Source organism: Tupaia chinensis, unplaced genomic scaffold (genome assembly GCF_000334495.1).
Source record: "Tupaia chinensis unplaced genomic scaffold, TupChi_1.0 Scaffold000600_1, whole genome shotgun sequence".
Lineage (NCBI taxonomy): Eukaryota > Metazoa > Chordata > Mammalia > Scandentia > Tupaiidae > Tupaia > Tupaia belangeri.
The window spans coordinates 6,678,564-6,703,871 of record NW_006160117.1 but is presented as its reverse complement, the minus strand read 5'-3'; the positions used below and the strand labels follow the sequence as shown (position 1 = coordinate 6,703,871).

The 25,308-nt window shown below is 40.1% G+C and overlaps 1 protein-coding gene across 1 annotated transcript in view; it reads right to left on the bottom strand.

The window, feature by feature from the left end:
• The window catches only part of GK (glycerol kinase), a 98,486-nt gene that overhangs the window by 6,012 nt on the left and 67,166 nt on the right, over positions 1 to 25,308 (bottom strand). The window contains exons 18-23 of the mRNA XM_014591575.2: positions 10,466 to 10,544; positions 9,572 to 9,668; positions 8,812 to 8,896; positions 8,181 to 8,301; positions 7,950 to 8,093; positions 2,517 to 2,597 (exon numbers count right to left, since the gene is read on the bottom strand). Coding sequence (XP_014447061.1) covers positions 2,517 to 2,597; positions 7,950 to 8,093; positions 8,181 to 8,301; positions 8,812 to 8,896; positions 9,572 to 9,668; positions 10,466 to 10,544 — 607 coding nt within the window. The remainder of the gene's footprint in view (positions 1 to 2,516; positions 2,598 to 7,949; positions 8,094 to 8,180; positions 8,302 to 8,811; positions 8,897 to 9,571; positions 9,669 to 10,465; positions 10,545 to 25,308) is intronic.

Below are 25,308 nucleotides of genomic sequence, written 5' to 3'. Positions count from 1 at the left end.
TCTGAATTCTGTTGGGATTTGTAAGTGCACACATGTGCCCGATGTGTTATTAAAGCTGCCGGATCTGAGACTCGAACTGCAAAATCAGCCACACAGGATCCAGCTCCCTTAACCAACTGGCCATGGGGCCAGCCCTGTAAAAAATTTTTGAAATCCACACATGACTTTCTCCTAATATACATTTTCCATGAAGTGTTTTGAAGTCCCGTAATATATCTGAAAATATATATGCAACTATCCTATATGTGTATATAATAAATATTATATACTAGTTACTTAATAGTTATGTAATATAGTTAAACAAATTTGACCTATTTTCAAAATGCTATTTTGATAGGATTTGAGTCCAAAGTCAAGAAGTCATCATTTATGATAAGCTCACTCCAAAAAGCATCAAACCTCCAATCCTACTACAACTTTTTAAACATATCAAATGTATGCCTTTTTTTTTTTTCACAATGAACACAAATAAAGTCACAGATAAGAAAATAAATATAAGACTGCTTCAAACTTTGCAAACTGCTTTGGAAATTAATTAAACAATATTCTTCCCCCAAATTAAAGCAATTTAAAGAGTATAAGATACCAAGTACTGATTTTAATGTCCTTTCGAGTTTATTAAAATAGGATTCTGAGACCAGCAGATGACATAATGGCTATGTCACTGGACTCTGACATAGTCAATGGTGGTTCAAGTCTCAGACCTGGTGGCTTAAATCTCCCGCTGGGCACATGTGCGTGTGTGCCCAAAATCTCAAGAGGAGAATGGAAGAGAAGGTATTGCAGTGTGGCCATGCCCCCTGGAGCCAAGTCCCGGACCCAGTGGCTTAAACTCACATTGAACCCGTGTGCGTGCGTGCCCAAAGATCCCAAGAAGAGAATGGAGGAGAAAGGATTGCGGCGTGGCCATCCCCCCTGGGGGGGTGATTTCTCACTTTCTGTCTCTCTGTCTCTTTCTGGCAAGTGCACACGCTCTATAGCAAAAACCTCTTAAAAAGAAAATAAATAAATAAAAGCATGACAGTCATTGACATAAAGCCAAGTTTCTTGCTTTCTGTCTGTCTCTCTGACAAGTGTACGTGCCCTACAGCAAAAATTCCTCTCTCTCTCTCAAAAAAAAGATTCTATCTGTATTGCTATTTTTATATAGCTTATCATACCATATAGTTATATCATATACTGCTCAAATGAATATGATTAGTATTTAATTATTTGAGTATTATTCTAAGCTTATTGTGCAGCATAGAGACCCTCCATATTGTATGTTAAAAGGTTTTTCAGGGATCAGCAGTTGATGTAATGGCTATGTCACTGGACTCCCATGTAGTCGACCGTGGTCCAAGTACCAGACCCGGTGGGTTAAACTCATGCCGGGTGTGTGTGCGTGCGTGCCCAAGATCCCGAGAGGAGAATGGAGGAGAAGGGATTGCGGCGTGGCCATCCCCGCTGGGGGGGTGATTTCTCGCTTTCTGTCTTTCTGTCTCTGTCTGTCTGGCAAGGGTATACACCTTATAGCAAAAACCTCTCCCCCCCAAAAAAAAGAGAACAACAACAAAATAAAAGAAAATGAAGGTGAGTCCCAGAACAAAATCATTGAAGGGGGAAAAAAAAAAAGGAAAATCAAACTTATCTAGGGAAAACCCAAAAGCTTCAAGCAGATGCATCCAGGACTAAAAATACAGATCACAGTGATCTGTGGTGGAGGATGGTTCTGGAAGCTCCTCCTAAAAGCCAGATACATGAAAATGTTCTGTACTCATTTTGGAAGGCGGGTTCGTTTCATTTACAAACTCTTCTGCATTAAAATATATGTTTCAATACGTGACTGGCCAGTGTTCTATTCACTATGCTTCAAATCTTGACTTTAGCAAAGAATTACAACATTATGCCATATTAAAGGCAGCTTAAATCTAAATGATTTACTTAAGTCAAATTCCTTCCTACCTAAGTTATTGAAAAATAAAATAGTCATCTATTTTCTGCCAAGAGCATTTTCTAACATGTATAATGACACTTCTAACTTACTGTGTCTGGTACATTTCCTTCTCTCTGATTTCAAAGAAATTCCCATTCCATAAATACCCTAAGTACTTGATATCTGGCTAAGATGTAGCAGAATATATTCTGAAAATCGAATAGCTTTCAGTTAGCTTGGGGCATAAAGACAGCCCCCCAAAAAGGTAAAGTAAGACATTAAGAGAGGGAAATTAAACACTCTAGTTGATTTATTTTTTCATTAATAAGAAACTAGAAATCATTTTATTCCTGGAAAATTATCAATTGAAGTACCAAGAATAAACTAATAAGGAAAGATATAGCAGGATAGAGTTAAAGTATGATACCAACTTATCAAATCACATTTTGTGTTTATATAGTGTTTACAAAATGTTAGAACCTTTGGACATGTGAGAAGCTTTTTTTCAGAGCAGTCAGCAAAATATAAATGGTTGGATACTGAAATAAACTAACAGACTAAGGAAAAGTGGCAATAACAAACAATAAAAAACCATTTTTACCACTTTCTGGAGACTGAGTTGTAACCCAACCCATTGACTTCATCACAGCTTTCTTCCATGTAGAATAACGAATTTCACTTTCTGTAATTACAAAAAAACACACACACATAGGTGTAAGGTAGCTTGCTGAGATGTTTAAGTACGATACTTAGGATCACTCAGTCTTCTAGACAAATTGTTGCACAATTAAAGTGAAGGGAGTCCTGGGCTCAGATTTGTGAGCACAGGGTTGCTGGTAACTGTAGGCAATGTGTGCTTAGAAGCTGTAGTGGACCAGCAGTTAAGTGTAATGGCTATGTCGCTGAACTCCCATGTAGTCGACCACGGTTCGAGTCCCAGACCCAGTGACTTAAACTCACGCCATGTGCGTGCGTGCCCAAGATCCCAAGAGGAGCATAGAGGAGGAGAAGAGATTGCGGTGTGGCCATCTTCCCTGGGGAGGTGATTTCTCGCTTTATGTCTCTCTGTCTCTCTCTCTGTCTTTCTGACAAGCATACGCACCCGATAGCAAAAACCTCTCCCCCACAAAAAAAGAAGCTCTAGTGAAACCAGATAGGAGAAATTTAGTGTAGCCTGTAGGGGGCAGGGAAAACAAGCTTTGGACTACCTGCTAAGAAGACTGGGCTGTTAAAAACAAAAGGCGATGATGTAGAAGGGGAATCCCATTTGATGTGTCTTTTTCCTTTTGGGGGTAGTGGGAGTGAGCAAGGGGACTTAGCATAAGGAGAGGGGTACAGTATAATGTGCAAAGACTATAAAAGAATTGTTTTTATCCCAGTCAAAAGATTTAACAAATACTGGGGTTGGCAGGTGGTGTGGTGTTTAAGGGTGCTAGCCTCTGACATGGCTGATCATGGTTCGAGTCCTGGATCTAGCTGCTTTCTCTCTCTCTCTCACTCACTCTGTCCCTCTCTGGTCAAATGAGCAATGGACCGGCCTGTAGCGTAGTGGCTAAGGGAGCTGGATCCCAAATGGCCAACTTGAAAATCACACTGGGTGCATGTGTGTGTACGCCCACAATCCTGAAATGATGGAGAAATGGAGAAGGGATTGTGGCATGCCTACACCCCACTGCGAGTGCTTTCTACCTCAATTCTCTCTCAGTCTCCCTTCTGGTGAGCACAGGTGCCCTCTGGCAGTTAAAACAAACAAACAAACAAAAAACACACGTATTCCTATTAAGGATACCAAAGCATGAGGGAGTTACCCTTTTCTGAAGCCTCCTAGCCTTTTTTTTTTTTCCTTTTTCTTTAGAAAGGTTTTTGCTACGGGGCGCGTGCGCTCACCAGACAGACAGAGAGACAGAAAGCGAGAAATCACCCCCCGGGGGGATGGCCACACCACAATCCCTTCTCCTCCATTCTCCTCTCAGGATCATGGGCATGTACGCACACGTGCCCTGCGTGAGTTTTAAGCCACTGGGTCTGGGACTTGAACCGCAGTCGACTACGTGGGAGTCCAGTGACATAGCCATTACAATGACTGCTGGTACCAGCCTCCTAGCCTTTTCATAGCACCTGAAGCCTGCGGCACCTGGGAGACGAGGCTGAAGGCTCACTGGCTTCAGGGAGCTCACAATGCCCCTCTCCCATCCCCTCCTCCATTTTCCCACAGCCCTTTACACACAGCACAAGATGTCAGCTACCACAGTGAATTTTTATGGTTTTTGTCTGCCTCTCCCAATATACTTGAGTTTCCTGAAAGGTAAGGATTTTCTTGGTTTTACTCATGTCTATATCCCCACGACAGTAAGCCTTTGGCCTGTAGTTGGATCTGAGCAGCTGTCTACTGGAAGAATGAACTAACTATATTGAGGTCCCCATTAGTGGGTGTGTGCAGGGTGTAGAAAAAAGAAGAGGCTGGTGAAAGGGAAGGCAAATGGTATAACTGATCAATCCTAGCCTAAGGCCCAAAACAGCAGTGACGGTGGCTCCTTTTGGAAAACAGTAATCCTTAACCATTTACACAAAACCTCCCTTTACTTTAAGACTGGTGTTAGCATTTGGAGGCCATATAGAAAGGGATTCCCAACGGTTCATTTAAAAATGGAATTAAAGTACAAGTTCAAGTTTATTTTAGTGCAATGCGTTTTTTGAATCCATGAAATTTTTTTCCCACAATATATATTTCCTATGAACTTTCTGAAGACCCCCAGCTCTGACCTCATATTTAGCTATTTGACCCATAAGATGGCTAATGTATCGACATGTCTTTCTGACTGCATCACTTTAAGTTATATGCTTTGGAAAGCATGCATTTTTTTTTTAAAGATATTTTTGCTATAGGGTGTGTGAATTAGCCAGAGAAACAGAGACAGAGAGACAGAAGGTGAGAAATCACTCCCCCCCCATGGGGAATGGCCATGCTGCAATCCCTTCTCCTCCGTTCTCTTCTTGGGATTTGGAGCATGCATGTACATGCATCTGGCATGAGTTTTAAGTTACGGTCAGAGACTCAAACTGCAGTCGACTATGTGGGAGCCCAGTGACATAACCATTACGCTATCTGCTGGTCATGGGAAGCATGCATCTTTTGGGCTTCAAAAGGAATAAGTGTTGGATCAGCCTGTGACTGGGTGGTTAAGGTGGCTGGATACTACAGGTCCAACCTAGTAGTTCAAGTCCCAGACTTGGCAGCTTGAAAACACACAGGGCTCATGTGCATGTGTGCCCAAAATCCTGAAAGAGGGAGAGATGGAGAAGGGATTGCAGGGTGACAATCCCCCATGGGAGAGTTTCACACTTTCCCTTTCTTTCTCTATCTCTCTCCAATGACCACATATGCCATCTGGTAGATTTTTTAAATGGAGGAGGGAGAGAAATGTGAAAAGGAAATATTTTTCGCTTTTGAGTCCTGGATTTGCTCAATGCATAAAAATAAGCAGAAAAGATCTGGATGGGCAGCTGCTAATTACTTCCACCTCCTGGAGCCAGTCTCTTCTCTCTGAAAAGTTCCTCATGTTTTAATCCTTCTTTGCTCCTGCTGGTTGAAAAATCTTACAAAATCTTCTTCACTTTTCTGTAGGGCACATGTGCTTGCTGAAGAAGGGGTAAGAGACAGAAAGAGGGAAAATGAGAAAGCACCCCAAGTGGGGATGGCCATACCAGAATCCCTCTTCCAGTTCTCTTAGGATTTGGGGTATGCATGTACATGTGCCTAGCATGTTTTTCAAGCTGCCAGGGCTGGGACTGGAGCCACAGTCAGCCATGTGGGATCCAGTTCCCTTAAAGACTAGGCTGCTACAAGGCATATTTTGATTATTTTGGAAGTAGACATTTTTTGTACTGCTGGGTTTTTTGAGCCTCATACCAGAGATCTTCAAGAATTCACAGAATATCCACATGAAAATACTACGTATGGATTTCAACATCTTTTTTTTCTTTTTTTTTTTTTTTGGAGAGATTTTCACTGTAGGGCGCGTGCGCTCGCCAGACAGACAGAGAGAGACATAGAGACAGAAAGCGAGAAATCACCCCCCAGGGGGGATGGTCACGCCGCAATCCCTTCTCCTCCATTCTCCTCTCAGGATCTTGGGCACGCACGCACACGTGCCCAGCGTGAGTTTTAAGCCACCGGGTCCGGGACACGAACCGCGGTCGACTACGTGGGAATCCAGCGACATAGCCATTATGCTAACTGCTGGTTCCCTGGATTTCAACATCTTTAACATCAAAATAAATTTGGACTTTAATTCCACTTTTCCATAAACTTTTTGAAGTTCCCTTGTATTCTATCCAGTACTGCAAAAATTAAAAAAAAAAAACTTCATACAGAGTATCAGATTTTGAAATACATATCTATATCAAGGTACAGGGTATACTGTCTGACTATAAAATTAGTTGTATTACAATTAATGTAATTATTCATTGGAAAATGATGAATAAAATTAAGAAATCACTGGTATAGTTTTCTAGAAAATTAAACAAAAGTGCATTTGAAATCTTATTTCTCAATAGGTCAAAATCCACTTTGATGTTATTTTATTTTATGTTATTTTATCTCCTCCATTTTCTGAAAAGTTATGAAACCAAATTCTATACAAAATAGAAACCCTGCTTTCCCTTTTTTTCCCCTGTTCTGTTCTTTTCTTTTCCCTTCTCTTTTTCTTTCTTTCTTTCTTTTTTTTTAAGAGAGATTTTTGCTGTAGGATGCATGGGCTTACTGGAGAAACAGAGACAGAGAGACAGAAAGCACAAAATCGCCCTCCAGGAAGGATGGCCATGCTGCAATCCCTTCTCTTCCAGTCTCCTCTGGGGATTTTAGGCACGCACGCACACACACATGCCCAGTGTGAGTTTCAAGTCTCCAGGTCTAAGACTCAAAACGTGGGAGTCCAGTGATGTAACCATTACACCATCTGCTAGTCTTTCTTTCTTTCTTTCTTTCTTTCTTTCTTTCTTTCCTTCCTTCCTTCCTTCCTTCCTTCCTTCCTTCCTTCCTTTCTTTCTTTCTCTCTTTCTCTCTTTCTTTCTTTCTTTCTTTTCGTTGCTGGCTTTGTCAGGTCAGTTCTGTTGTATTTAAAAGTTACCAGAGTGCCTCTTAGCTAAACCAATCATGTCCTCGAAAGCAGGGCCATTGGCACCAATGATGATCCAGTGCAGTATGAGGGGTGGGTGGCTGAACTCTCTCCCTTCTAGCTTTTAAAAATATTTATTTTAACAAGTTATAACTGACATTGTGGCAGTGTTATTCTCCTACATGAAACAACTGTAAACAATAGAAGTGAGTGTTTTAAATAAGTGGTTTTAAAAGATTTTTTTTTTGCAATAAACTAATTTTTGGGTCTGATAGGTGGCATGGTGATCAAGGGTGCTGGACTCCCACATGGCTGACCATGGTTCGAGTCCTGGACCTGATGGCTTGCTTTCTCACTTTCCCTCCCTTTCTCTCTTTCTTTCTGTCCCTCTCTGGTCAAAATTAAAAATAAAATAAATAATAAAGTTAAATTTAAAAAAATTCTTTTTTTTGAGAGAGGTTTTTGCTATACGGTGCATGCGCTTGCCAGAAAGACAGAGAGAGACAGAGAGAGAGAAACCAAGAAATCATTCCCCCAGGGGGGATGGCCACGCTGCAATCCCTTCTCCTCCATTCTCCTCTCGGGATCTTGGGCACGCACGCACATGTGTCCAATGTGAGTTTAAGCCACTGGGTCCAGGACTCGAACTGTGGTCAATTATATGGGAGTCCAGCAACATAGCCATTACGTCAACTGCTGGTTCCCCCCAAAAAACAATTCTTTATTAAAAAAAAATAACTAATTCTTTCATTCACACTTATGCAGAAGTGCACAACATGCTTAGCAGCCAAACCTGCAACAGTAATGTTTGCAATTTTACTTTGTGCCCTAACTTATCAATAACCTGAAAGGCAAATTCTCTCACACTGAGGTTGTTTTCACAGTACACCATTAGACATTTTATTCTTTAAATATACCCTCGGCATTGATCTGGGGTTCGAACCGCTCCATGGTGACAGCTGACAAATCCTCAGGTTCGAGACTCCAAACGCCTACTCCTTCTGCCGCCCCCGCCGCCATGGCAGCACCCAGTGCAGTCGTTTCAGGCATCGAGGGCTTCACTGCAGGGAGAGAGGTACATCAACATCCTGTGGTTTCTCCAAAAGAAACGTTCCTCTCGGGGCTTAAAGGAGGGAAAACTTACTAACCGACTGGGATATACAGGATGTCTGCTTGTAGCTGCATAAGAATTTTGTTGCTCGTCATTCCCCCATCTACCTGCAAATGACTGAGTGGAATTCCACAGTCGCGATTCATGGCATCTAAAATCTTAAATAAAGCAATGCGATTAACATAAAGAAACTACTTCATGGTAACAGCTCTGGGAATGGCAATTTCTCATTCAAAAACTCTTGAGAGCACCCCAAGCCTACAGAATAAATTTGAGACTCCTTCTGGGCTTCCAAGTCCTCCATGATTGGATGACAGTCAGCCTTTCCTCTCACTACACTTCTGTGCTTACCCTGACGTTTGGCCGGGCCAGACAACTACTTTACACCCCGGTTTCCCGCCTTGATGTCTCTGTGCTACTTCCTTTGGCCTAATATGTACCACTCATATTTGCCCCCGTCAGAAAATGCCCAGTGCCTGGTAAATAGTAAAAACTTGAAGGGCAATGATAGCAAGAAAGGAACATTTATATTTGTATTTGTATTAAGTAGGCTCAGCCTTTGATTGACTGTATTTTCAGTTTTTAACCAATTTCAGGCATTAATATATGCTTTGTCTAAGAATGATAAAGGTGGATTAAGTACAAGAAAACAGGCCCAAATTTATTACCTCTCTGGTTTGGAAACAAACAGCTTCTAATGCAGCAAAAGCAATATGGCATTTATTGGTGAACTGAGTGAGTCCACAGATTATCCTAAAATACATACAAAGATGTTCAGATTAGAGCAGTATAAACTAGTCATCAATCTAAAATATCCCAGATATGAAAAGGACAATTTGGGTAGACAGAAATACACAGGGAAAGAAAATTGGACCTCACCATTAAGTAATTCAGAAAGTCTTTCAAATTCATAATCTGAATAGAGACCATAAATAACATAAAACCTAATCAGTGGGGCCAGCAGGTGGCGTGGTAGGTAAGGGTGCTGGACTCCCACATAGCTGATTGTGGTTTGAGTCCCAGACCTGGAGGCTTGCTTTATTACTTTCCTTCTCTCTCTCTTGCTCTCTCTGTGTCTCTCTCGGAATATTCAAAAATAATAAAAAAGAAAGTTAAATAAATATTTTTTAAAAAAACCTAATCAGTAAACAGTATTCTCTTAGGTGATGTCCCTTTGTTATACAACTTGCAGACACTTTAATGACAAAAGATAATGATGCTAACATGAATGTGGCAGAGGTTATTATCGGCTGCTCTGTAACTTTATGGAAACTCAAGTGTTTGAAATCAGATGCTCCAAATATAAAAGGTTTTCTCAATACTTAAAATCATTTGAAAGCTGATAGAGACAGGTTAACTAATGGGCTATTAACTAAGTTAATAAATAAATCAAGACCCCCAAAAGCATACCATATTTTCAATACTTACCCTCTTGCACTGGGCTCCCAATAAGGTGCATATAACCCTGAAAATGCTGGGACGAAGTAGCAGCCATAAGAAGTACCGACTTCTTTAGCAAGTTTTTCTAACATTTAAAAAAAAAAAAAAAAAAAGGAAACACAAAAGTCACACTATTTTCTTATTTTACTTATAAACATATCTAGTTTTTTAAATTAGGACCAGGGTTTGGTTTCTAGTTCATTGGTATAGCCAAATGGTCCCAATTACAGAGTATGCTAACAAATTACCCTACATTAAACACCCCACTAAAGAGTAACCCAGCTCAAAAAAAAAAAATCAATGAGCTGGCTTTGTTTCCTTAAGGTATATTAGCTCATTGCCACTGTTTCTAAGGTTGCTGACTAGGAGATGAAGAAGTAGCCTCCAGCGTGCCCCTAATGGAAAACGTATTTCTGGCTATCTCACCTTCAGGCAAAGTTAAACAAGTAAACGAAAGAGAGTGAGTGAGTTCAAACTAATTATCCATAGACTGAAAATAGCCATAAAATTAATACTTACATTATAGGTACCAGAGTTTTAATGCTCGCTCTAATCTAGGAGTTAAAGCTCTTTCTTATCAGATAAATTGAACAAGGCTACTTTACCTGCAGATTCTGGCTATCTCTGGTGTTCAATCATACACTTGGGTAATTTTTATGTCCTACTTGGCCAGTTTATTAATAACCACCACTAATTATGTCACTTTGTTGTTTTATAAATCTTCACCAAATAGCCTTCTTTTTGTATAAGTCAAACTCATAATAGGGATTCAAGATTTATGGATCACATTCAAGGCAAAGCGTAAGTATTGAGATTGAAGGGCTAAAACATGAACATTTTTCATTCTTCAGATTTTCTAACCCTTTGTTAGAATGTACTCACCAATTTCCTCTGAGGTCTTTATGATTCCAAGATTGTCTCTTAGCCAACGAATGACAGCACCAGCTATAGCTACAGAACCCTAAGGAAAAGAAGGAATCCAAGAAAGAATGCTATATATTATTCCTATTAAAGATTTTTATGGAGAATTTTCTTTCAGTATGGCACTACTAGACGAATGAAATTCAAATAATTTCAACTTCGGAACTCCCTACAAATATGAATTTTTACTTTTTCTTTTTAAAAAGTTGTTACAGGGCCCATGTGCTCACCAGAAAGAGACAGACAGGGAGAGAGAAAGTGAGAAAGCACCCTCCAGGGAGGATCATCACGCCACAATCCTACCTCCTTCATTCTTCTCTTGGGATTTGGAACGCAAACATGCACCCGGCATGCTTTTCAAGCCACCGAGTCTGGACTCAAATCACATAATTGGCCATGTCGGACCCAGATGCCTTAACCACCATGCCATTTAGCTGGTCTGAAATACGGTTTTCTAATACACTATGGCTTTGCCTAGGTCAGTAACAGGAGTTTTTCATGGGATAAGAAAAATAAATGGGCTCTTTAGCACACCCATGGACCTGTCCCTACAGGGGGACATCGAACTGTTGAGCAATTTGCTTCTGGTACAATTCTATCTATTGCTAAGGTACTGAGGTATATTATAGCCTAGAATACTTCTCCATCTTTTTTTTTTTTTGAGAGGTTTTTGCTATAGGGTGTGTGCACTCTCCACAAAGACAGAGAGACAGAAAGTGAGAAATCACCCCCCGGGGGGATGGCCATGCCGCAATCCCTTCTCCTCTATTCTCCTCTTGGGATCTTGGGCATGCATGCACGTGCAAGTAAAACCTCAAAAAAAAGTTAACAAAGTTAATAGTTAAGTATTTTTTTGGCTAGAGGGTGCACGTGCTCACCAGAGAGAGACAGAGACAAAGAGAGGGAGGGAGAAAGCACCCCCCATGAGGAATGGTCAAGCTGCAATCCCCACTTCTCCATTTCTCCCTCCTTTTGAGATTTTGGGCAAGTATGGGACTAGGACTGTGCAATGAGCATGTGGGATCCAGCTGCCTTAACCAGGCCATGGGCTGACCACTACGGAATTCTTTTCTAAAACAAAATCACCAAGGGATTAGGATTAGTGGTGGGCTGTGGCAATAAGGAAAGAACAAGCAACCTGCAGTCATATAAACCAGGTTTGAGTCCTACTTCAGGTACGTATGCTTGTTATGTGATCTTAGCCAAATTATTTAGGCTTTCTGAGCCTCTCGTTTCTTTATCTATAAAGTGATGGTGACCACAGCAGCATTTACCTAAACTAATTACTGTGACGCTCATTATGAGAATATATGTGAAGCTTCTTAATGTAAACATAAATTTCCTTAATTTTTAAGTGCTGAGAAATTATCAGCCACAACCCATCAACTGATGAACAATAAAATTTGGTATGCCCACACAATAAAATATTACTTGACCATGAAAAGGAACAACATATGGATACATGCTACAATATGGATAACCCGTGAAGACAATATGCAAAGTGAAAGAAGCCAGGCACAAAGACCACATGACCCTATTTACATGAAATGTCCAGAAGAGGCAAATCCATAGAGACATGAAGTGGAATAGAGGTTGCCTAGGGCTGGGCAGGGGGAGGTTAGGGGAACAGTTATAACTTTCTCTGTGGGGTGATGAAAATGTTCTGAAATTAGATTGCTGTAATAGTTGTAAAAATCTATGAATATACTTAAAACCATTGAATTATATCATTTCAAAGGAAAATTATGTGGTATAGGAATGATAACTCAACAAAGCTATTATGAAAAGATCCTAAAAGTTATTATACCTTCCAGTCTTTCAGTTTCTGCTGTAGAGCACAGACATTCAATATATATAGCTCTATAGCTGGGACACACAAAATCTGTCTTTCATACCTGGCTTCCTTCACTTAGTATTAAGTCTCCTTCCATATTCATCTAGTTTGTATCAAATGTCAGGATCTCGTTATTTTTTTTGTAGAAGAATAGTGTTCCATAGAATACATATGCCATATTTTTTTCAATCCACTCATCTATTTTTGGACATTTGGGTTGATTCCATGTCCTAGCAATTGTAAATAATGCCACAATAAACATGGATGTGTGAGTATTTTTCCAATTGAGAGTTTTCTTATCCTTTGGGAAAAATATCTAAGAGTGGAATTACAGGGTCATATGGTAGTAGAGATAGTGGGGGGTGAGGGCTAATAGGGGGTGGGTAATAGAGGCAGGGAGGTGATCAGGGAAAAAATACATTTAACTGACACAAGAATAAAAAGTTATTTGCTGATGATAAGGTATAGGATAATGTCTTTGTCTTGACTGATATGCACTGTATTTATGCAGGGGGAAAAAAACCATTATGTTGTACACTGTAAAGAAGTATGATGATTAGTGCCCAGCAGATGGCGAAGCAGTTATGCCACTAGACTTCCATATGGCCAACTGCAGTTCAAGTCCTGGACCCGGTGGCTTTAAACTCACATTGGGCATGTGTGCATGCATGCCCAAGATCCCAAGAGGAGAATGGAGAAGGGATTGTGGCATGGCCCTTCCCCCTGGGGGGTGATTTCTTGCTTTCTGTCTCTCTCTGTCTCTCTGGAGAGTACACGTGCCCTATAGAAAAAATCTCTCTCTCTAAAAAAAACAGATGTATGATGATTAAATGTAAATTATATTCCTAAAGGCAAAAGAGTATCAGCACAAACTATTAGGAATTCCAAAACCAATTTTTTTCTACTCTGATTTTTTTAATTCATTCTTATAAATTTTTAACTTTTTCCACAAAAATACTCCAAATAAAATATAAGGTGATATTAAATATAGAAACCTGTCCCCAATACAATGAACTGCATGAGGCATGGTCACCCTTCTTGCTGTCTGCTCTCAGGTGAACAAACCAGAGTGTGAATATGTTGATACATTCCATCATTCTTAGCTTCTATGAGAAGAAACCAAATGTTCTTGCAAAGCTAAAGAGGACACCGATTGTTTTATTTATACAGTGGCTTCTTAGCTCTGAAAAATTATTTGAGGAACAGATTTGACATAGCTGAGCAAATAAAATGAGGCTTTCAAAATAGGATGGAAATAATTCAACAAATACCTTACAAGGAACTCTAACTAACTGTACACCTCCCCAAGATGTTCTTAATGTAATTCCTAACTTTGATATGTTTACATATTTAATTACTTAGTAGAACCATGTCGAACTAAGTCAATTCTTTGTTTACAGAGACTTAGGATCTTTACTCTTAAAATTTCCTTTGGAAGCAATCCGTTTAGAGATAATAGCTTCCGAATCCTAGTAAATGTATGAGTTTCTAGACCAGTGCCATCCAACAGAAATGTCACATGAGTCACATGTGTAACTTAAATGTTTACTTTCTTAAATTTAAAAAGTAATCAGAAATAGAATTAATTATGTATTTTATTTAACCAAATATATTGGGTCGTTGGAAAAGTCATGATGTATTTTTCTCTGTTTTTCTATGCAGAAATGTGTCCCGACTTTTCTGACGACCCAATATTAAAAATATTATTTAAATATGATTCAATATTAATACTGAGTTTTTAAATACTAAGTATTTAAAATATGTTAAGTACTTCACACTTCCAGCACCTCCAAATGTGACCAGCCACACTTCTAATGCTTAATAGACAAACGTGGCTAGTGGTTACCAAGTTGGATAGCAAAGTTCTAGAGCTAATTGAAGAAACAGATGTCCCTTCCTCAGATACTGTATAAGGACATTTTCCAGGTCAGCCGGTAGCATGATGGTTAAAGCAGCTGGATACCACAGGGCCAACTGCTCAGTTAGAGTCCTGGACTTGGCAGCTTGAGAAATACGTTAGTCACATGTGCATGCATGCCCAAAATCCTGAAAAGAGGTAGAAATGGAAGAGAAGGATTGCAGTGTGGCCATCCACCATGGGAAGTACTTTCTCGCTTTCCTTCTCTCTCTTTTTGTCTCTCTCTCTCTGTCCCTCTCTAGTCAGCACATGTACTCTCTGGCAAACTGAAGGAAAAGAAAAAGGCATTGGCCTCAAATGGCATTTAATCAAGCCATGTGTAGAAATTCGATAGTGTTAGGCAAGTAGGTTTAAATTATGAATTTCTAAAAGTCACTGTGCTAGGCCTGGAGTCAAGTGGTTCTCTGGCTTTGAGCCAGTAGGAATTTAAACAATGGGAAACTAAATTCTGATAAACTTCATTTTCACTGAAAAATGTAGAATGCTATAAGCTTAGACAATTTTTTTTGGAGGTAGCAATATGGCTTTAACAACAGGAAAATCAAGGTTTTTTGGGTTTTTTTTGGAGAGATTTTCGCTATAGGGCGCGTGCGTTCGCCAGACAGACAGAGAGACAGAAAGCGAAAAGTCACCCCCCAGGGGGGATGGTCACACCGCAATCCCTTCTCCTCCATTCTCCTCTCGGGATCTTGGGCACGCACGCACACGCACCCGGCGTGAGTTTTAAGCCACCGGGTCCGGGACACGAACCGCGGTCGACTACGTGGGAGTCCAGCGACATAGCCATTACACTAACTGCTGGTTCCCAGGAAAATCAAGGTTTTGATTTCAAGTAAGTGGTTGAGAGCCAGAAGGCATTTTTTTGATTAAAATAAAAGAAAAAATCTATATAAATATAAATCTATATATAAAGTCACTATCAAGACTCCAAGAGAAAATTATCTAAAATTTTGTCATCAGAACTACACAGGAATATTTCATTGTGACTGAAGAATTAGAATGAATATAAGTAAAAAAGGTAGATTAAAAACACTTATTTGAAAGGAAATGGTATCAGCATATACCGACTTAGCCCTTAAAATATTAATGAAAATGAGAGAAGCCTCCACATTTATAAAAGATATGTGGTCTTCGGAATTCAGAGGCAAGAGATAAAATGGAGGACGGTATAAAACCTTGAAATTGGACAGGAAAAGAGTATAGGAACAAAAACTTAAAATGAAAGATAGAAGGTGACTGTCTACGTGTTAACAATTAAGTTACCATCAATTACATGATAAATATAAGGATCCAGTACTTTATTGCATCACCGACAAATATGAATCAGCCCTTGTTCTAGGTCATAACTCTCTGGAAAAGACGGATGCAGACTAATAGCTGTTATTCTAAAGAAGACACAATGAGGGGTCAACAGGTGGCATGGTGGTTGCAGTGCTGGACTCCCACATGGCTGACCGTGGTTCAAGTCCCCACACCTGGTGGCTTGCTTTCTCACTTACCCTTTCTCTCTTTTTCTCTAGTTAAATTAAAAAATAATAATAAATAAAATAAAGTAAATAATTCTTTAAAATAATAGAAGACACAATGGACATGAGAGGGCATAGAGAATACATGTGCTGATAACTGGAAAAGAGGAATAAATTATTTAAGAACTAGACATGGAGGCCAGTAGTTGGCATAGTGGTTAAGGTGCTGGACTTGTGGTAGAGCATGGTTTGAGTCCTAGACCCAGTGGCTTGAAACTCATGATGGGCATGTGTGTCAGTGTGCCCAAAGTCCTGAGAGGAGAATGGAGAAGGGACTGTAGTATGGTCACTCCCCCTGGTGGGGAGGGGAACGTCTCACTTTCTGTCACTTCGGCAAGCACACGTGCCCTCTAGCAAAAATAAATAAATAAATAAATAAATAAAACAAGAAATAGACTACAGGATGATTAGACTAAAAATAATCAAGTACACTTGATGTCATGTTGTAGCAGGTAAACACATTCTTCCATAAGAACTCTTTGACATGAATGTCACTGTGACAAACACCATTATATCTTTATTTTTTTCTTCATAATAGAGTGCATGCACATATGTGTGTGTGTGTGTGTGTGTGTGTTTTTGTGTGTTTGTGTGTGTGTGTGTGAGAGAGAGAGAGAGAGAGAGAGATGAGCACCTTCCACAGGATCTGGTCACACTATAAAACCCTTCCTCCTGTTCTGTCCTCCAGCCCATTGGATGTTGGGCACCTGTGCTGATGCCCAGTGTGTTTCAAGCTGACCACACTGTGGATTTGAACTGTACTTATCAATTGGGATTCAGCTTCCCTGACCACTGTGTTACTGTTGCTCCACAGAGCTGGCCCGCCAACATTATAAATATAAAGCAGAATATTTCTGGATGCAGTGGAGTTATATCTTACAAAGCAGTTGGAGTTAAAATTGGTGGGAGTAAAGAAAAATCACGTAAAATGAAGATTATCAGTAAATTGCTTAAAATCATTCATTAAGCATAGTTTTGTATATACTACAGTGCCATGTATAACTCTACATATATAATTTATAGTGTTCTTAATCTGTATGTATTAAGTTACAAATGCAAAGTTAACTCTACAGTATTTTTAATTAATTACATAGAGACATGGAACAGAGTTGAATTGGGGCAACATAGTTTTTGAAATGTAATATGTTTCATTAATACCTTCAATAACGAGCTAGAGAATTCAAATGAAAAGCAGAGCCAGTCCCATAGCTGAGTGGTTAAGGGAGCTGGGTCCCACATGGCCAACCATAGTTTGAATCCTGACCCTGGTGGCTTGAAAAACACACTAGCACATGTGCATTTGTGCCTATAATCTCAAAAGGATGAAGAAACGTAGGACACAGGATTGCGGTGTAACCATGCCTCATTAGGGGTGCTTTCTCACTCGCCCCCCATCTCCCTGTCTCTTTCTGGCAAGTGTAGGTGCCCTCTGGCAGTTAAAAAGTCAAGTGATCTTTATTATTTACAGAAATGTCTTAGAATATCAATAACCACTAGTAAGTCTCCCAGGATTCATTCTTTAAAAAAAACAAGTAAATAAAAGCTAACCTAATTATTGCTCAAAAGGATACTTTCCAAGAAAGGATATTATAAAAGTCTGAAAACATGGGTTATACACTATGGCAGACAGATTCTTACTTAAGGTGGCCTCCACAACCCCTGCCTCCTGGTTCATACCCTGGTGCAGGCCCTCCCCTTGAGTGTGCTTCTAACCAACAGTGCAGGACAAAGGTGATGGATTGTATGTAATAATGTGCACGTGGTTACATTACGTAAGAGTATCACCTATGTCTTGCTAGACACTCTCCCTCTTTTGTTGGCACTGAGGAGGCAGAGGGTCATGTTGGAGGCCCCTACATGGCAAGGAATTGCAGGTGTTCTCTAGAAACTGAAGGTGGCCTCTGGCAGACAGCTACCAAGAAACTGAAGCCCTCAGTCCCAGAATCACAAGGCACTGATTTCTTTCAGTAATCCCAGTGACCCTGAAAACAGATGGAACCTCAAATGAGACTAAAGCCTTGTGAGACTGAAGCAGAGGACCCAGCTGAGCTGTGCCTGCACTATGGGAGCTGGGAAATAAAAGTGTATTGTTTTAAGTCACTTAAGTTTGCAGTGATGTTGTTACATGCAATAAATAACTGCTGCATAGACTTATACCTAAAATGTAATATGTAGCTCCAAAGAGATTACAAAAAAAAAACACCAAAAAGGAATTCTTAACACCAGAATTATAATACATACCAAAGAGATGAGGGAAGAAACATTTAAAGTACTCATTTGACAATAGAAAGAAGACTCTTTGAAGTTCATATTTAAAAAGAAAAAATGGCATAACATAGGATTTGATATTTAAAGAATCAGTTGACAGTATGTTTGGGAACTTATTTCAGGGGACTCTATTCTGTTCCATTGGTCCACCTGTCTGTTGCTGTGCCAGTACCATGCTGTTTTGATTACCAAAGCTTTGTCATATATTTTTGGGTGTGGCAGTGAGATGCGGCCCACTCCACTGTTCTTGTGCAGGATTGCTTTGGCAATACCGGGTCTTTTATTATTCCAGACAAATTTTATGACTGAATTTTCTAGATCTGTGTAGAATGTTCCTGGTGCTTTGTTTGGGATTAAATTAAATATGTAGATTAATTTGGGTAGAATTGCCTTTTCTTTTGGATAGAATTGGCATTTTGATTATATTAATTCTTCCAGTCCAGGATATTTTTGGAGTGTTTACTATCCACAGCCTGCAGAATAACGTGGTGAATGAGAGAGACTAGTACTTGCCTTAGGAAACTCATATCCTAGCGATAGAACACAGAACATAGAAGCTTCAAACCTATGAGCTCAAGTTCATGATCATATTAAATGCCCCCAAAGGGGATTTTTGTTTCATGAAGCAATATTTAGAAAACAAAGAGGGCCCAAGGAAGGGAGAAGTATGGCTCTGAGAAGATAGTTACTATGAACAAATGGCAGAGGGAAGGCAGAACTACACAGTGGCTCTACCTGGCTTCAGTCTTTCCTACCACTAAGAAAAACTTTCTAACTAGGAAGAGTGGGACAAACAAACAATTTAGCATGAGTTTAAAGTTAGAACAACTTTAAGATTATGTACTCTATTTTACAGATAATGAAAATGCCAACCCAGAGATGTTAAAATGTCAGGCCTGGGGACCAAGAGATGGTGTAATGGTTACATCACTGGATTCCCACAGTGTTGACCACAGTTTGAGTCCTGGACCTAGTGGCTTAAAACTCATGCCAGGTACATGTGCACATGTGCCCAAAATCCAAACAGTAAAATGGAGAAGGAACTGTGGTGTGGCCATCCTCCCTGGGGGTTGTTTTCTCTCTCTGCCTCTCCAGTGAGTGCACATACCCCGTAGCAAAATTCTCTCTTAAGGAAAAAAATAAAATAAAATAAAAGCCAGGCCTAGAATCACCTGCCTGGGCCTTGGGAGGAAAAAAAAAAGTGATTTTTTTTGGTGATGAAAAAATGGGAAGTGTCTAAATCAACACATAGTGAGTTTATACTTAAAAACTCCTTTGTTGTAATCACAGAAAATATATAAAAATAGAAAAACAAAACAATGCATGCTGACTCAAATACAGAATAACATCCATGTGGACAGAAACAGAAAAAGACACCCAAACAGGATTGAAGCCACAAGCACCTTGAGTTCCAATTTATTTTTCTGGATGCGTCAAGGAATAGAAGCATTGGTCAAGAACAGGTTCCTCCAAAAGAATGGGATCCAAACTGTGTTGTGTGAGACAGGGGATAGAATCAGACTCAATGCTTGAAGCCAGGGGCTAGGTGGCACTGTTCTACTTATATAGAGATGCTGGAAGAACAAGCAAGTAACTGTCTATTTGCTGAAGCTATGGCTTAATGGAAGATGAGGCTAAAGTGAAAATTATAAAATATGTGAAGAAATCTATTACTAAGAAATCAGTAGGGCTGGCCTCGTAGCCTAATGGTTAAAGGATTCGAATCGCACATGGCTGACAGCATGGGAAAAGCCCTGGAACCAGGTGCTTAGAAAACATACCAGGCATGGATATATGTATGCCCCAAATCCTCACAGGGTAGAGAAATGGAGGAGAAGGCATTGCAGTGTCACCATATCCCACTGGGAGTTTCTTTCTCCCTCTACTTTTCTGCCTCTCGTGAGCACATGCGCCCTCTGACAAATTTAAAAAAAAAAAAAGAAAATAAATCAATCAGTGGGGCTGGTCCATAGCCTAGTGGTTAAGGGATCTGGATCCCACGTGGCCAGTTCATGCACCCTTTGGCAATGAAAAAAAATAAAAGAAAGAAAGGAAAAAGAGATAAGTAACATACTTAACAGCTGGAATAGAATTCATTCTAGCCTGACAAAGACTGTAAAACAAATGTGCTGAAAAGTATTCACAGAGATAAGTTGTGGCATGACTTTCATTAAAACAAACAAACAAACAAACAAAAAAAGTAGCCTGAAATTATGAATCAAAAGAAAAGAGAAAGAAATCAGGCAGATATGAAAAATAACCAAATAAAAATCCTGGAGATGAAAATACAAGGAGTCTTCAAAAAGTTTGTGGAAGGGGCTGGACTGTGGCCCAGTGGTAGACCATGATGCTCTGTGACACTGACCGATGGGGGAGGTTGCAGGGACACAAGCGTGCCTGTGATCCAGGGCTGGCTTAAGCTGGGAGCAGGTCATACCATCAAGACCCTGTTATGGGTGCTGTATCTCTGTTTATCTGTCTCTCTCTGCTCTTTCACTCATGAAATAAATAAACGTTCACTAAAAAGATCTTGGCAAATTATATTATGAAGACACTATGTGTGGATCCCAGGGTGGTGTTTTTTTGTTTGTTTTGTTTTGGTACCCAAATAAACTTGTACTTTAATTCTATTTTTCTAACTTGCAAAGTCCTCACATGCTGAATGAGATACAAAATGTACTTGATGCTATAAACTCTAAGCTACACTGAAATGATGAGTAAATTAGTGTTCCCACATACGAACTTATGCTCTGACACTACCAGTGGGAGTATAACTTGCTACATCTCACACAAAAAAATGGTTGGTGTTATCTACTCAGTGTGAAGAGGCACACAATCTATAGCCTAGACGTTTTAGCCTGGAAAGGTGTACACATATATTTCAGGAGGCAATACCGAAAACAATTAGAACGTTACTGACTGTTAAATAAACACTAAACTGCGATAATTTCATATGACATTGAGAAAGAATGAAAGCAAACCTTTGTCTCATAACATGGATGAATCTCACAAACATAATGTTGAATGAAAGAAGTCACATTGAAGAATACATACTGTATGACTCAGACATGCACACGTGTGCCCTCCCTCTCCATTCCTCTTTCTCTTCTAGACAATGTTTAATATATAAAGTGTTAAAAACATGCAAAACTTGGGCCAGCAGGTAGAGTAGTGGTTATGGTGCTGGATTCCCACATGGCCGACCATCGTATGAATCCCAGACCTGGTAGCTTGAAACTCACACTGGGTGCATGTGCATGCATGCCAAAAATCCTGAGAGGAGAATGGAGGAGAAGGTATTGCAGCATGGCCATCCCCCTGGATCGTGATTTCTTGCTTTCTGTCTCTGTCTATCTGGTGAGAGCATGCACCCTATAGCAAACATTTCTCTACAAATAAATAAATTAAAAAACATGCAAAACTAAACTCTACAGTTTAGGGTTACACTTTAAGTGTAAGAATGATTTACATTTCACAAAAAGGAGGAAAAATAGATGTTTCTGTTCTGTTTTGCTTTAAAGAGAGATTTTGGCAATGGAAGATACTGAGAAACTCACCAGGGATGCAGCACAGAGAAACAAAGAGAATAAAGAAAAGTAAAAGGGCAGTTAAGAGACATGGAGGATGGGTTGAAAGGTTCCAATATTCATCCAATAGCAATTCCAGAGAGGATGGAGGTAATGGAGCAATATTTGAAGAGAGAATTGCTGAGAGTTTTCCAGATCTGAAGACAGACTTGGATCCAAGTACCTAACAGGATAAATAAAAATAAATCCAAACCCAGGCACACCATAGTAAAACTACAGAGCATCAATGATAGAAAGCTATGTTAAAAACTCCCAGACAGTAAACCAGATTATCTGCAAAGGCTGAGACTGATAGCAGAGGTCTTGTCAGCATCAAAAATGGCCAGAAAGAATGTGGGGAAAACATCTGCTAATCTAAGATTTTATATCCACTCCCAGAGTAAGGGGAAAATAAAGATCACCCTAAAAAAAGGCGCTTGCTATCCCATACTCTTACTAAAAGATCTATTAAAGGATATTGCTCAACAAGAAAAAAATACATGTAGGATTGTCAAGCATGTAGGACTAAAGAAATGGTAGCAGACATAGAAATGGATAAAAATAAGCCAATAAATATGGCTTACTATTGGTTGCAAAGAAAATAGTACTAATTATTGTAGGTTGAAGAAAAAAGAGGAAAGCAAAATTTTAAATGAAATAGCATGGTTGCTGAAGGAAGTGGTGGGGGTGATGCATTCAAAATTATTATATTAATAGTTGGGAGATTAAAAATTACTAAATAGCTATACACACTGTCAGAAAAATATATAGTTAAATAATGGGCTTTAAATATAAAGGCACCCATGAAAGAGCAAAAATCACCAAAACAAACAAAAAAATGTATAAGGTTGCTACCAAATCAGAGACGGAAAATGAAAGAAGATTCAAAGACTGAAGACGGGTTGCTATAGTTTCAATTTTTGCTACATCTGCCAGAGGGCTCATGCGCTTTTCAAAGAGAGAGAGAGGAGAGGGAGAAGCAACCCCCATCCCATGGGCAGTGGGTACAAAACGATCCCTTCTCCTCCACTTTTCCCTCCTGTCAAGATTTTGGGCATGAGAACCAGCAGTTAGCGTAATGCCTATGTCGCTGGACTCCCACGTAGTCGACCGCGGTTCGTGTCCCGGACCCGGTGGCTTAAAACTCACGCCGGGCGCGTGTGCGTGCGTGCCCAAGATCCCGAGAGGAGAATGGAGGAGAAGGGATTGCGGCGAGACCATCCCCTCTGGGGGGTGATTTCTCGCTTTCTGTCTCTATGTCTCTCTCTGTCTGTCTGGCGAGCGCACGTGCTCTATAGTGAAAACCTCGCAAAAAAAAAAAAGATTTTGGGCATGTACGTACATGTGCCTGGTATGCTTTTCAAGTTGCCGGATCCAGGGCTTGAATGGCACAGTTAGCCATGTAAGATCCAGCTCCCATAACCACCAAACCAAAGTCTCGTCCTACAATTTCAATTTTTTAAGAGGGTAGAAAGTAAAATTTTAGAGACCAGCAGATAGTGTAATGGTTATATTGCTGGACTCCCATGTAGTTCACTGTGGTTCGAGTTCCAGACCTGGGACTTAAAACACGCCAGGCACGTGTGCATACATACCCAAGATCCCAAGAAGAGAATGGAGGAGAAAGAACTGCAGCATGGCCATCCCGCCTGAGAGGCGATTTCTCACTTTCTGTCTCTGTCTTTTTGATGAGTGCACGTGTCCTATAGCAAAAATCTCTCTTAAAAAAAAGTAAATTATAACACCTCAGATTTGTAAGCCTGACAACAATCTGTCAGGTTAAATACATGCTTATGAATATATATTTTATAAGCACTTCCCCCCCTCCAAAAAAAAATAAGGAATTAGTGTGACCAAGCATAATTAGCATGAATTTACTGGGAAAAAAAAAGTCTTACAATCTAGCATTATTCCCCAAGCATGTTTTGGGATTTGGTTCAATTTTTTTCAATGATTTTGAAAAAATAACATGGAAAGGAAAAAGTAAAAAAATTCTGTCTACTACTGTAAACATATTAACATACTACTCTGTGTGCATGTGTGTGTGTACACGTCCGCACATGCATATACACACTGTTGTTGCTGTTGGAACTGTTATGTTAGTAGATGAAGTGGGGGGCCATAGGAAAAATGCAGAGAAAACAATAATGGATTCAGGAGACTGGAGCCTTGAATGTCCAGACTCACAAGGAAGGAAGTGGTACAGTGGAGTGACCTAAGCATTGAGACTTTGACATCCAATAACCTGAATCCACTACTTACTGGCTGTCCAAAGCTACCTTGGTCAAATTACTCCAGTTTCACTTCTCTAATCTCAGCTTCCTGGTGTGTAAGACAAAAGGAAAGGAGGATGTAACTACCTATGCTGCACTATGAGGTGATTTCTGTCTCTCAGATTTAAAGTTCTATGAATCTAAAACAATGAATTGAAACAGAACCATAAAGTATATGTTTTTTTTGTGTGTGTTTTTTTGGGGGGGGAGATTTTTGCTATAGGGTGCGTGTGCTTGCCAGACAGACAGAGAGATACATTAGAGACAGAAAGCGAGAAATCATCCCCCAGGGGGGATGGTCACGCCGCAATCCCTTCTCCTCCATTCTCCTCTCGGGATCTTGGGCACGCATGCACACGCACCTGGCATGAGTTCTAAGCCACCAGGTCTGGGACGCGAACCGCGGTCGACTACGTGGGAGTCCAGCGACATAGCCATTACGCTAACTGCTGGTTCCCAAGCATATGTTTTGTAAGTCTCCAGATGAGATAAAACTGGAAGAGTGACAGGGTAGAGGAAAGAATTCAGACTATAGGGGCTAGCAGTGTGGTGGTTAAGGTGCTAGACTCCCACGTGGCAGCTCGCTGTTTGAGTCCTAGACTTGGCAGCATGAAAAATCATGCTGGGGATGTGTGTAGGCATGCCCAAAATCCCAGGAGGAAAATGAAAGAGAAGGGATTGTGGGGTGGCCATCCCACCTGGGGCATGATTTCTCACTTTCTCTCTCACTGTTTCTCTCCAGTGAGATCACTGTTTCTCGCCAGTGAGTACACACACTCTTTGGCAAAAAAAAACCTAGAAAAAATAAAAGAAAAACAGACTGCATTGGAATAAGCAAAGTCACTATTATGAAATTAAATGTTCAGGAAGAAGAAATCAAGACCTAAATTTAGATGAACAAAAATCTCTACAAATACAGAATGGAGCAGCCTCGCTTTGACGATGAATCATTTTTTTAAAAAAGAACTGGGTATTTTAGCATATGCTCCTGAGGCCAATGATATGAAGATGTTATTAGACTGAATTATTAAATTCCCAGGCTGGAGTAGCAGAAGCAGTGCATGAATCACACTATAGGGTGCAGGTCGGATTACATGTAGAACATTACCTTCTGTTCTGGAAGACACTGATGAATAGGAACGCATCTAATAAAGGGAGCTCTAGAAACCATGTGAAATCAGGGCACTGGGCCAGTTTTCCCTGCAGGAGAAAGACCCAGAAAAACTGATAGCTGCCTCTTCATGCTTGAATGTTTATGACAGTGACTGTAGGTCCTATTTTAGAGGTGCTATATTTTTAAACTTTTCTTAGAGGTTTTTGCCTTAGGGTGTGTGTGATTGCCAGAGAGAGAGAGAGAAAGAAAGAGAGAGAGAGAGAGAGAGAGAGAGAGAGAGAAATCACCCCCCCCCCGGGGGGGGA